The sequence below is a fragment of the Barbus barbus genome, assembly GCF_936440315.1.
Source record: "Barbus barbus genome assembly, chromosome: 42".
Taxonomy (NCBI): Eukaryota; Metazoa; Chordata; class Actinopteri; order Cypriniformes; family Cyprinidae; genus Barbus; species Barbus barbus.
Genome location: NC_136720.1, coordinates 20,793,833 through 20,808,168, shown reverse-complemented (window position 1 = coordinate 20,808,168; position 14,336 = coordinate 20,793,833). Strand labels below are relative to the sequence as shown.

Sequence of the window (14,336 nt, the reverse complement as noted above, 5' to 3'; positions counted from 1 at the left end):
AGAACAGAAGTAAAGCAAAGTAAAGCAAACAGAATAGAACAAAATAGACGTGAAATAAACTCGAGAAGAGAAGAGACGAGACGAGACGAGACGAGACGAGACGAGAAGAGAAGAGAAGAGAAGAGAAGAGAAGAGAAGAGAAGAGAAGAGAAGAGACGAGACGAGACGAGACGAGACGAGACGAGACGAGACGAGACGAGACGAGACGAGACGAGACGAGAAGAGAAGAGAAGAGAAGAGAAGAGAAGAGAAGAGAAGAGTTAAACTGAATTTAACTGAAATGATGTGAATTGAATTAAACACAACAGAACGGTACTGAGATGTCTCTTGTTTAAAGTGACCTCGGTTACAACATCGCCCCTGTTGTAATTGTAACTACATCAGTCTTCTCCTCCTATTCTGATGTTGGAGCGAGAAGGGAAAAGCAGCCAAAAGATAAATAAACAGCAGCAGCAGCGCAGGCATTCATAAAAAAAAAAAAAGAGCCAAATGATCAACACATTGAGTCCAGCTGCCTGCACAGAGAGAAAAAACAAATAAGAATGGAAATGAAAAAGACAGAGGAACTGCAGTAAATTGCTCTTTAATCAGCTCCCCATTAGCCAATCTTAAATCAATTAAAGCTTTAACTTGTTAACATGTGGAGATCTAAAACGACTTCCTACACAAGAACAGCCGGGCAAACAAGCCACAGCACTGATTTCCGTACCGTTTCAAAGAGCTCGCGGTTTGGTTAGCGCTCAGTAGGTTTGTTTGAACACACTCTGTGAGTGTGTGCGTGTGTGTGTTTATGCAGAACATAATCAGAACAAGCCACACTAAGGCAAGCATCACTATTGCTATTGCTCATCCCGTTACTCTTGCTTGGGTGGGTTGGGTATCGGTGGAATGGATTTAAATCTGAGCTGAATACTACTTTTATTGGTAGCCGAGAACATAAAACAAAGCCTAAGTACAGTGAATACAAGCCAGACAATTTCTGATAATTTGTTGCTTAAATATGATGCTTAGCCCTATAAACAATGACATTTTAAATGGATATGATTTATGGAAGACCATTTACATATCAACATGAAAAAAAAATAAACTTCTCAAATGCAGCTTACGTAATTATGACTTTATTATAAATAATTTAATATATTTAAACTTATGTTTCATGCTTGCAACATGCTAACAAGCAATATTTTTGCAATCACCCAAAACAACCATGTGATGAAGATTTTTGCATGAACCAATCACATTTCCATCAGAAAATGTAAAAAATCTAGTTAAAAGAAGTCATTAACTATCTTGGAAAAGGTTAAGCAATACATACAAGGAGAAAATGAAATAGAAAGAGAATGTCAAAAGCACAAATAAGAGATTACAGGAAAAGGTCATCATAAACATGATTCATTTAACCTTTCAAGAAAGTCAATAGTTCACTTCCTATTGAACTTGCCATAATGTGCACAGATGCCAATGAGGGTGCTATGAGAACACATCATATGATGTTAAAGCGTCAATGAGAATGAATAAGGTTTCGAAAGAGCAAACAAACACACACTCAGATGGTGTGTGAATGAGAAGCATCAGCATTAAGCAGACAGGAGAGAGTAACAGGAAACATGACGAAGCGCCATATGACGACATTTCTTTTACCAAGGAAGTGTTTCATCTACCGAAAGACAATTTTAGTCCTTGTATAAAAACAGAGACTTACTGGAATCATTTTATGTGGTAATAAACTTTATGCCACAAATGCTATATTGAACCTCTCGAATGAAGATTAAAGTGACTCAAAAAAAAAAGACAGCATGCAAGGCAAAGAAGAGGACAGGGAGAGAAAAATCTCTAAAATGATTGGCTTTTTCTGTGTCAATCTATTTCTAGGTAGAGATGGTGGAGAGGGCTGAGACAAAGACAGGCAGAACCAGATTAAATCCAGGAGAGAAGACAACGGAAAGAAATGAAAAGAAATTTAGTGAGTCAGGCACAGAAAACTTGAAGCGGAGGGAAAGACATAACAAGAGCAGCAGAGGGAGGGGGTTTCGAACAGGAGAGCCCCCTCAGTGCTGCTGATGGCCCTCTACGGCCTTGTCTTAGTTCCCAGAGCCATCATTTAGACTTGTATTTGAGACATTCCACAATAAAGATGTCAAATAGAAGGCAAGTCTATCGCCTCTAGGGAAACAGCCTGGAGTTCCTCCAAAGAGACCCACAGCCAAGATAACCAAGAAAATACAGAGAGAGGGAGAGTGCAAAGACAGGACGGGAGAAAGAGAGAGATTTTAAGGAGAGGGAGAAAAAGAAAAGTTCGAGAAAGTGAAAAATGGAAGGGCTGATTTCGAAAGAAAGAAATATAGCGATAGATTACCATTCAGTATTATCAGTTTTTAGACACTGTATTGTAGTAATACCTTGGTTTTATAGGCATGGTTCCATTACATGGTTGTGCCATAGTATTCAAAGAAATAACTTAAGAGCACCTTGCTTGTTTTAGGCCCAATAGTTCAATAGAGGGAAGTTTCTATCTATGAAAGCATTTAGTTCAACAAGTGGTTTTAATCAGAATAACATGGATGCATTAAATTGCTTAACAAAGACTGATTTTATTAGCGCTACTGCGATAAAATTAAGAGCAAATGTTCGCAACATTGTCTCAACCAATGGCGCGATTTAGGGGCAGGACTGTTTGTTTGGTCCAGCAATGGAGGTAGTGCAAACATTCATTACTTTCTCAGTTGTTTGGTGCTTCCAGTGGTACAGAAATGACCAACAGTCTCATGATTATTTGTAAGTATTTCAGTAAATTGGTTGTGATTATTGTTATTAATTTGTATCTCATTCATATGTTATATATGATCTGCTCTCATCCCTCTAAAGGGCTATGTCTTGGGGTGGACCTTCATTTGACATTTCACTGATTTCACAAGCTACACTAGGTGGGGTTAGGGGTGGACATTCATTCAATTACAAATTGTACACTTTCGTACCAGTCAGATCATAAAAGTTGATTTGATATTGGCAACTACAAGTGGGGTTAGGGTTGGACCTTTATGGTGACATTTTACCTACAAATTTAATGTTTTCATACCAGTCAGATCGTACAGATTCATATGATATTGCCAATTAGAGGTGGGGTTAGGGGTGGACCTTTATGGTGATGTTTTACCTGCAAATTGTATGTTTTTGTGCCAATCAGACCATATAAAATTAGATGAAATCGTCAGTTAGGGGTGGCGTTTGGGGGGATCTTCACTGTGAAAATTTACCAGCAAATTGTACGTTTTCATACCAGTCAGATCGTGCAAATTCATACAAATTAACTCCAACTATGGGTAGGGTTATGAGTGGACCATCAAATTTATTTACAAATCTTATGTTTTTATACCACTTGGATTGTACAAATCCATAGTAAATTGCCTGCTATAGGAATGGGGTCTTGGTTTACCTACAAATCGTACAGTCAGATCGCACAAATTCACACAAAATCGCCAACTAGGGGTGACCAGTCAGATCGTACAAATTCTTTGGAATTTCCAACTAGTGCAGTGTTTACAAATTTTCCCAAGATTGGATTGGAAATGACACACTTCACCTTTAAGTACTTTGTGATATCTAAGTAGTAAGTAATTACCATGGTATTACTATTATCTGATGTCACCATTGTACCGCCTCAGTTGTTTTGAAAGAGACACAAATTAGGAAAAACTATATAAAGGAATTGTGCAAGTTGATGTAGCAAGATGGAGGAGGTGCTAAAAGTCTCTAAAGGTCTGAGCCCTGATGTCCTGCTCTGGGATCCATCATCATTACAGTGGCTAATGAAAAATGATGACCTCAGCATCCTGAATCTCGGCTCGGCGTACATATTTGCTTTGGATTATGAGAGCAGAGAGGAGATGAGATGAGAGCAGCTCAAGTTCTTCATCCAGCTGCTCAGACGCACACCAGTGCTGTCCTCTCTCTCTTTATCTCTTGCGACATTGATGTTTGGACTGTAATACGTAGTCACCATGACACCATAAAGCCACCACACTTCAGGTTGATAAGTCGCTTTCGACCAAGGACACATCTGCACTCAATTAGAGGGGTAACACAGACAGACTCGCTACAAAAAAACACACTTTTTAACGAATTCCTGAATCCCCACAGCAATCCAGCAAAACCATGAGACCCGGCCCTAACTCTCTGGGTCATGGAATTTCATCTTTGAACTATTTCAATAAATACGAGATGGAAAAGTTATTAATTTTCTCTCAGCCTTTTCTTCCCCTACTTCCATTTTTAACCGCTAACATAAACATAGGACCTGACTGCCGATTTCTGGGAATTGGACACGATTGCGCCACTGGTGACATTTGGGTGACATTTTAAAGACATGAAAATAATCGCGAGGTTCCTGTTGGCGCGCTCCTGTCACAACGGGGATGGAATACTGGTGCTAGACGTGGCTCGGCTGGCCTTTTCCGAGGCACTGTGTGGAGATCGCTGAGGCAGATTTGTTTACGTTTGCGAAGGGGGGTCATTACAGAGGTCATTAACCGGGCAAAGAGATGACGACGGACTAGCTCATCTGTAAGTCCGTCAGGAGAGGCAACTGAGTGCGTATATTTCTTTCTAGCATCTTACCAAGACAGTTGTGCCCATCATCTGCCAGCATGAATCCGTCGTAGCATGTGCACCTGTAGTTCCCCGGGATATTGATGCAGTCGTGAACACATCCACCATTGTAGTCGTTTTCACACTCGTCCATATCTGAAAAAGACAACATAATGAACCATTGAGTCTGTACAGATCAGACAAATACACCCAAATATAAAATCCAGCAATCTTTTTTTTTGCACAAACGGTATGGATGAGTTACACATTGAAGTTTAATACACAAGTTAAGGGTTGTTCTAATACCAAAAGACTACCAAAAATTCGAATCCTGTTATTGATACTAAGCAGAGGTTAAATAAGGAGGTTTAAGAAGAGCTAGCTTATGAAACAAGCTTTCATTGCTGCTATGAGTTTGTACAGGAGACAGACGTAAGTAGGGACACTAAAATAAACACAATATTTCTCTCTTTCACTCACACACACTTGAATGCATTGAAATCAGATAGACAGCAAGTGTCTGTTCACTGCCAGATGATGATCGCGGGTATCTGCTTTGTGTTTTGCGCTACATAGGAGTGTGTGATTTAATAAACCTGGCTTGTGCTCATGGAGACATACAGCACAAACTAAAAATATCCACGTTATTTCCTACAAACAAAAAAAAACACTCACAACCCACATTGTGCAACTAAGGCTATGAGGACATTGACAACTGTGTTTAAGAATGTTTTCTTTTTCTTTTTCTACTCAAAACCGAAAATCTATCCCGACAGTAAAATATTGAGTGTACAGTAACACATACTCATGCCACAAACACAAATCACACACACATGCAGATATACACCAGAATTATAGAGCCATAAATACTTCACTAGTATTTTATTCGTTGTTTGTTTCTTTTTTCTTTCAAAGAGTGTCAGTTTTGGCTTATTGTGAAGAACAGGACCATCACAGTAGACAACCATGGAGCCAACTCATCATGAAAACATCTATAAACACTCTGGAGCAAACAAAAAGTTCATGTTTCACTACCGTTTTATCTAGTGAACATGCTCCCGAAGAGCATTGCATCTACAGGAAGAGGGAAAAATGAGAGAAAAGCGAAAAAAAGATGGATGGAGGGAGACCCCTGAAGGTAAACGAGATGAAAAAATGACAGATTCAAAGGTTAAAGTTTAGATCTCACTATTTGAAAGCCACACAGGGAGTCTCATACATGTTTTTTTAATAATCCACACAATTATAAGTGATTGAGACTCACTGTGTCTGTCAGTAGCATTATAAAGGCAAAACATCCAGAACAGTAAGAAACCGAGTGTGATTTGAGGTGATAATGTTTTTAGGTGTCTGTGTGTGTGAGTTGCGGCCGTTTGCAAGGCTAACAAAGTGTATAGTGCCAGTGAAGGTGTGAGGGGGACGGGCTTGTTAAAGAGGTGGACGGCTAGTTAGCTTCAAGCTGACATACTTCCTGCCTCGGAGCTGTTGTTGATATGACCCGGCAGTGAGCCGACAGTTTGGGCCGGTTTCTGCTGTCAACACGCACATGTCTCTAATCAAAGGAGAAGTGTTTACGCTCAACATCCCATCAAGCAGATTAAGCACCTCCGCTAACACATCAGCAGGGGTGGAGCCCGCCCGTGGAAGGCAACACCTCAACACCCCTATGGTCCAACACATGTCCAAATCCTAACTACTGAAAAACTTGCCATGCAGAGGGCAAAGAAAGAGGGGGTTCTGCAAAAAAGCACTTTTTGATTGACTAGGACAAACGATGACGCCTTGCTAATGTGTGTTTCTGTAAAGTTACCACTTCTAGTGTTTAGTACAGGTAAGCGAGCAGAAATCAGTAATGAAGTGTAAAGGTCATTACACTGAGTCCGAAATTTTCGTATGCGTTTTTTCGTTTTTTTTTTTGTTGAACCTGATCCAAATTTTTTATGACAAACGAAAGTTTTGGAGGCAGTGTGTAAAGGTGATTGATACAACATGAGGTCGTATTTATTTTTTATTGTGCAAAAATTTCGGACACAAATTTTGGACTCAATGACCTTAAAACTTATACAAACTGAAGCATGTGCCCTCTTAGATTTTTGGAACCACATTGCATTGATTCATAATGAATTTGCACCTTATTATAAATAAATAAAAAAAGTGCTGGTCTTAACAGAGTTATCAAACACTCAGTCAATCCATTCAAGAGAAGAAAAGAGTTGCATCTACTTTTTTCAACATTTAGATTTAACTCATATTAGGTTTAACTCTTCATATGTACTGCATAAGAGGAAGTGTTTCTCTCAGGTCCTGTAACTGTACAAAACCATAAAAAGTGCATGTTCACCACTGACCAAGCATTTGTGTTTGTTAATATATTTAATGTTTTTGAAATGAGTCTTGCTCAAAAATATAGTAAAAACAGTAATATTGTCAAATTATTCCAACTGTTTTCTATTTTAATATATTTTAATATGTATTTTATTCCTGTTGGCAAAGCTGAATTTTCAGCATCATTACTCCAGTCTTCAGTGTCACATGATCCTTCAGAAATCATTTTAATATGCTGATTTGCTGCTCAAGAAACATCTCTTATAATTATTAATGTTGAAAACAGCTGTGCTGCTTAATATTTTTGTGGAAACTATGATACAATTAGTTTTTTCAGGATTATTTTATAAAGTTCAAAAGAACAGCATTTTGAACAAAAGAACAGAAATGTTTTGTAACATTATAATTGTCTTTACTGTTAGTTTAATGAATCCTTGCTGAAAAAAAGTATGAATTTCTTTAAAATATGATACTGACCAAACTGTAGAGTATAATAATACTTACAAAAGAATTTAAAATGCTGTTCAAAAAAAGCTTTAAATGCTTGAAATTTCACGTCAACTACATGATGATTTTAAGAGTTTTAGTGTGTGGTGGCACATTAAGCAGAAAGAGACTGAAGTGTCCTGTGAGGGGAGGGTCAGGGATGAAGGTGGGCACACTCAAGACAGCCAATCAGAGCATCGACAGCTCTGTGACGAGTCCGCAGACACCAGGCAGACAATGGCCTAGTAATGGGTCGACACCTCCATCTCTCATTCCATTTATCTGTCTCCTCCTCTCCACCCCCCATTCCCTTTTCTAACGTTTTCTCATTGAAACATATGAACACACACTTAGAGACACAACTACACACACACTCCGACTCAGAGACTAGGGCACTTCTTCAGTGGCAAAAATTACCTGACCTCTTTCACAGACAGAGATAAAAAAAGGAATAGAGGGAACAAGAAAAAAGAACAAGGCAGACAAGACAATTCTCTCCCAGGTAAACTCACTGACCTGATGCTGAGTCATGTTAAGGCTTTGTTTAATCTCTCCACCCCTGCAAATAAACCCTTGCATCATGGGGGATTTGTGATCTGTGTGGATCCCCTTATGAGCTCCCCCACTGATGAATCTCATCAATTAATCAATTTGCATAATCAATAAAACCCAAAAGGGTAAGGAATGAAGCGCTATCTCACAACTACGTCATTGCATGTTATATAATTCTCCCTTTTGGCTTTAAAGCATGTAATGCATTTCATTTCTGATAGTCCCGCCCCCAACTTGTGCCATTGGTTGAGCCAATGTTGCTGTGTCATGCCGGTTAGGATGCTCAAACAAACAGAGCAATGTTTCGATAGCACCACAGAGCCACAGTGTTTACATTTTTCAGGGGAATCAACCTACCAATGGCTTACTTATAGTTTCATAGCTACATATTCAGATGGACAGATACACTTAAAAAGACATACTTCTGCTGTAAGAGCATTTTAATTGCATTATGGCATCTGCGTTTAAATTATGTCCACCAGCCCTCAAAAAACATCAGCTACATAATGTAAAGCAGGTTTACAAATCACATCTCACATATCGCTTGACTTTACACTGACAGAAACAAGCAAATACACATTCCTCTGTTCCCGTTTCATCGGCTCACACATTTTTCTGTTTCATCGGCTTTGTTTCTGGCACAATTCGAATGCAAATCTTTCAGCAGTGACAGCCATGGCATCATTCATGTTAATACAGAGAAGTTGCAGTTACAAATTCTCAATTACAAGCAGATGCACCTCGAAACAACTCAAAAACCTGTTTTGTTGTCCACGCATAACTTCTCGCCATCTAAAGCCATATTTATTTGGAATTACTAAAAACAGTGATAAAGATTAATCTTATTGTCAATCAGGAGACTACATCTGATTCACATTGGTGTAGAGAAGAAACAACTGAGATGCTAATCATTAGTTCAGGGTTGTCCAAACTCGGTCCTGGAGGGCCAATGTCCTGCAGAGTTTAGCTCCAACCCTAATCAAACACACCTGAAGCAGCGAATCAAGCTCTTACTAGGCATACTAGAAACTTCCATGCAGGTGTGTTGAGGCAAGTTGGAGCTAAACTCTGCAGGACACCGGCCCTCCAGGACTGTGTTTGGACAGCCCTGCATTAGTTCATCCAAAAATTTACACAATTTGTTTGTCCATCGGAACAGATTTGGAGAAATTTAGCATTACACCACTTGCTCACCAATGGATCCTCTGCAGTGAATGGGTGCCGTCAGAATGAGAGTCCAAACATCTGATAAAAACATCACATTAATCCACAAATAATCCATATGACTCCAGTCCATCAATTAACAGATTAAGTCAAAAGCTTTAAGAAACAAATCCATATTTAAACCGTTTTGAGTGCGTAAATTTTCAGCAAACTTTAGGTAAACAATTCCTTTAAGGATATATTAATTGTGATTTTTCTTTTTTCTGACGAACTGTCTGCAATTAAGGTGTTTTAGGAGAAACATCCGAGACAATAGTCATACATAAATTAAATGTAGCTGAGATCAGCTTTGAAAGAGCAGCCTCTAAGCAATACAAATTTACTCTGGGTTGCATCTTGGTAAATATGAGCACAGGCTGAGATATTTTCCTTGACATGATGGACTGCTATGATCATTTCTTAGGAGAAACATCTAAAAAGCAGGAGACTTCAGCTAAAAGTCTCCATTTAGCCTCTTTGTTGTATACAAGAAACTTACAAGATATTAAAATGATGGGTCATGAACAGTGTTGGGAAGGTTACTTTGGAAATGTAATAGGTTACATATCACAAGTTACCCTATTGAAAATGTAATAAGTAGTGTAACTATTTCAATTACTTTATTAAAGTAATGCAACTGATTACATTTGATTACTTTTCTACATTTCTAATGGATGTTTTCAACTGTTAATCAGTTACTCAACTCTCAGGCAGGTTGTAGCCTAAAGCTTTCAGCAGCAATGTGGATTGATGTAATTGACAGACGTGGTGCATTGCAAATCCAAACGAGAACCAATCAAAAGCATCAGAATAGCACAGCTTTACTAAAAGGCCTTTAGGAGGCATCATGCACATAAAAAACAGGCAAAGCAACAAATTATTAATATTAATAAAAATATATTAATATTATTAAACATATTCAAGCTTTTTAAGGAAAATATTCAGATGTGATCATTAATATTTTCATAATTTAATTACACATTTTTTTTAATGGATGAACCTCCTCGTGCTCAACAGACTTTACTAGCTACAAACGCACTGATGTGTAGACAGACAACATGACTACATTAGAGTGTTAGCAAGTGTTTTCTTAATTTTCTTCAAAGCCAAACATGCAGGGCTTTAATTAAAGGGTGAGCATGGGGGGTGTTAATGGGCTTTTTGCTTCAGAAAAAACAGCCCCCCCCACTTCCCACAATACACCACATTACACTGTGGACGGAATGTCTGCTCAGACAGCATAAGAGCCAAAAAAGAGAGGAGACGCACACATGCACGCATAGTTAACATGCTAAGAGCAAAGCGGCCCGGCTGGATTCAGCGTAACTGACAGCCTTATTGCCCTGCGACCGTAGACTGCAGTTTAAAGGTGGGAGGAAAAGGCTTCTGTAAAGTCCAGAACATTCCCCATGTTTCCTTAGAGAAATAAAAAGATGTTGTTCTAGCCCACACTGTCTGGCCTCACACAGGAGTTTTAAGCGCTAACTGAGCAGCAGTCTGGTGTAATGCCATTTTACATCCACCTAATTCATTAATGCAATTGAGAATGGGTGTCGGGTGTCATAATAGGTAGAGAGCTCATTTCATGCTTTTCCTGAAACACAAGCTCCACACATGTGGGTGAAACAGGGAGAGAGATGCAAAATGAACAATCTAGAATCCACAGATGAAGAATGCAGAGTACAATAGGAAACAGCAGAGAGAGAGAGCAACATGAATGTGTGTCTGCTGTAAAAGTGTCCATCAGGTTCAGTCCACCTCTCTGATACTCAAACTCGTTTACGCCCATGTAGGTCGTATCATCAATCACACCAGCTGTAAGTCAGGGAAGTGTGTGTATGTTTGGACAACTGGATGAATACAAATTCTTCCTGGGTTCACTTAACCTGGGTCTATAAACAACTTCTGATTTGGGTAATGAAATATTATTGAAATAGAAAAATTACATCACTTATGCAATTTTTCTAGCAATTATCAATAATTATTATTCATGCACCTGCTCAGTAAGGAAACTTATGAGTACTAAATTATGCAATAAAGTATAAAATATAATTATTTACATTGAATAATATTTTGTATAATTGAGTTTAAAATAATTTTTTAAATAATGGTTAAATATCATTTTCATTAAATTTATGCTGATAATACATTTCGAAATGAAAAATATTATTTTAGAAAAATGCATATTTATATAACTTTTAATATAATGACAATATATCATATGTAATGAAAAAGACATGTAACATACCACCAATACATAACTGAATGAATATTGTTTCAATTGTAGTAATACAATGACAAAAATATTAATTTAGAGAAACCACATATTGCATGTCAACTTTTTATTCAATAACACCAATCTATAATTTTTAAAGAAAAATATTAAATTAGAAAAATGCATATTGTGTATCGATTTTTGTAACATAATGCAATCTACAATTTCTAATGAAATTTTTTTTATTAGAAATATACATACTGTACATCATTCTTTGTAAGTACATTCTCAGCAATTTTTTATGTTTGCATGAACAATTGTGTTAAGGAGATTTTATTTGTGATTTTCATTTCTAATTTATAGTCAATATAGTTCTGCAATTAAGGTGTTTTAGTATCTGAGACTATGGTCATACATAAAGAAAACATAGCTGAGATCGGCATCTTGGCAAATATGAGCACAGGTGATCTTTTCAGCACCTTCTTCCAACATTTATCAGAGTATGCATGTTCACTACCTGCTTAATAGATCTATGTGAGTGTATAAAGAAGTGATGTGATGTGAATCATTTGCCTGTGCGTGTTTCAGCGAGTGTGTGAGTGTGATCCGCTCTGATCGTGTGTATGTTGGCTCCAGCTGTGCTGTGCTCTCAAGCAGAACGGGAGAGGGAAGTGTAAAGACTGGAGCAGGTTTTGCCCTCCCAGCACCTCTCACCCTCACATTGCACTTCCTCCTCACTAATTAGGACCCACAGCAGGAGCAAGAGAACAGCTGGATGACCTGACTGGGAGTGTGTGTGTGAGAGACGGGCGGACAGGGACAGAATAAACAAAACAGAGGGAGAGAGATCTGTCTGCCTCACCTTCACAGTGCTTGCCATCTCCCTTATAACCAGTCTTGCAGATGCACTTGAAGGACTTTGGACTGTTTTGGCAGAGAGCATCGATGTGACAATCGTCTGTGGATTCGGAGCACTCGTCGGCATCTGTGGAGTAATCACATGGACAAAGATGCAGTTAAATGCTTGTTACACATCCATAAATTTCCAGCCAGCTGAGTGAGTAAGAAAGATTTGAGCTAAATGTCCGTTTCTAAAATCATTACAACCTTTCAATTTAAATGCAATAAGCTTTTAAAATTTTTTGTTCATTGCTATCTTTTACAAACCGAATACATTTAAGCAGAAGAGCAAGAATGAGTTCTAGAAACACCTAAATCCATCCAAGTGTTGCACATCAATGTACCTAAAGACAAACTATTCAAATTTAATTAAATAAACATTGTCTTTCACAAAAAATCTATGTTTTTACGTGTCTCTGACAGGGGGGTTTGGGTGTGGTACTTTACTCTTTGTCACTGAGCTGAGAGCAGTTTGCTTTTGCTTTTTCTTATAAGGATAGTATTGCTGGTTTAGACAGGTGAAGCTGAACTGAACGAAACAGTACAGAACAAAAATGACCAAATCTACTCAGACAAAGCAGTCTGGAAAGAAGACGTTTAGCTTTTCATTTTCAGCCAAGAAAAACCAATAGAGTGTCCAATAAAGTGATATATTGATTCACCTAAAAAGCAGAAATGATGCTCATTCATGCTCCAAATACAGAAGTGAATAAATAAATAAATAAATAAATGAATGAATAAGCAGACTCCTGGAAAGCTCATATAGGAGAAATGGTGTCCTTTTGAGAGGTAAATGAGGTGGTTTGGTTGGATATTGATGTGTAGCCTCACCAGTGCCACTCCACTGGCCCCTTAACCTCTCCTCTGGCTTTTTATCATTTGTAAGATCTAAATCGAGTGTTTCTTTAAACTTTATGAAAACGGAGAACTTTTGCGCAACGGTGCGCTCTTTTCATCTAACATCCAAACCATAAATACACATGGAGAAAGAAAATCAGAGTACTGTTTTATCTATTTGAAAATCTTCAAAACAATAAAAGCCACAAGTCGACTATGCGCAATCGTCAAACTCATTTGGAGATGAGTTAGGCTATTAATCTCTCTGTTTTTTAGAAAAAGCACGATTTCGACCTAAAACCCACAGATGAAAATATAAAACACCATTAAATCGCCAGTAGTGTCGTCGTGGTTAAAAACAACCGACAATCTGTTTTTGTTGTTTGTCTCATTATTGACTTTTCCATGCATTCATTATGGAGAGACACAATGCGTATAGTGGAGGAGTGAGGGGTCGATAAGCCCCCCGAACCGACCCCATCAGGGCGGCTCATGTTCCTATAGACCCCAAGGGAGACCGAAGAGACCCCGGCAAACGCTCGCCTTAAGGAATATCACGCGTAAAACAAGACGGACGCGTTCAAATACGCATATACCTGTCAGTAATGAGAGGGCAAAATTTTAAACAAAGTATGACTAAATTAATATTCTAGATTAATGCAATTTCAGGTTTAATAATAGGCTACAGAATGTAATGCAATTACATGGAAATCATGTGCAAAATCATGCAACCACTGACTTATAGCCAATATCAGGTGTTAAATGTTTCACCAAATAAATTATGTGAAAGTTACAGGGGGGGAAAAAAACAGAGGAACACTTACCTGCGACTCCAACATTTCCCATGACATCTAAAGTATTTATGAGAAGGAAAAACAAACAGACGTCCCAGGAGAAGCAGGCAGGACCCATGGTTAGAGGCTGTGAGTGAATGGACTTCTCCAGTTGTGCGTTTCTTTGATAAGAAGCGTTTCTGCTGCTGCTGGCAGAAAGAGCACGAGAGCTCGAGCCTCTAGACGCCTGCTGATTGGTTTGCGCACATTTGAGAAGGAGATGGGAGGTGGAAGGAAGGGGGCAGAGAGAGAGAGAGAGAGAGAGAGAGAGTGCCTAGATAGATAGATAGATAGATAGATAGATAGATAGATAGATAGATAGATAGATAGATAGATAGATAGATAGATAGATAGATAGATAGATAGATAGATAGAGAGTATCGAAAAAAGAACAATAAACA

The 14,336-nt window shown here is 38.3% G+C and overlaps 1 protein-coding gene across 4 annotated transcripts in view; it reads right to left on the bottom strand.

Moving 5' to 3' along the window:
- LOC306861546 (signal peptide, CUB and EGF-like domain-containing protein 1) overlaps positions 1–14,058 on the bottom strand; it is a 72,977-nt gene extending 58,919 nt beyond the window's left edge. For all 4 annotated transcript variants that reach the window (XM_079403870.1, XM_079403871.1, XM_079403872.1 and 1 more), the window contains exons 1-3: positions 13,927–14,058; positions 12,228–12,350; positions 4,615–4,740 (exon numbers count right to left, since the gene is read on the bottom strand). In XM_079403870.1, the coding sequence (XP_079259996.1) occupies positions 4,615–4,740; positions 12,228–12,350; positions 13,927–14,014 (337 nt within the window). In that variant the 5' untranslated portion in view covers positions 14,015–14,058. The remainder of the gene's footprint in view (positions 1–4,614; positions 4,741–12,227; positions 12,351–13,926) is intronic.
- Between the last annotated feature and the right edge of the window lie 278 nt (positions 14,059–14,336).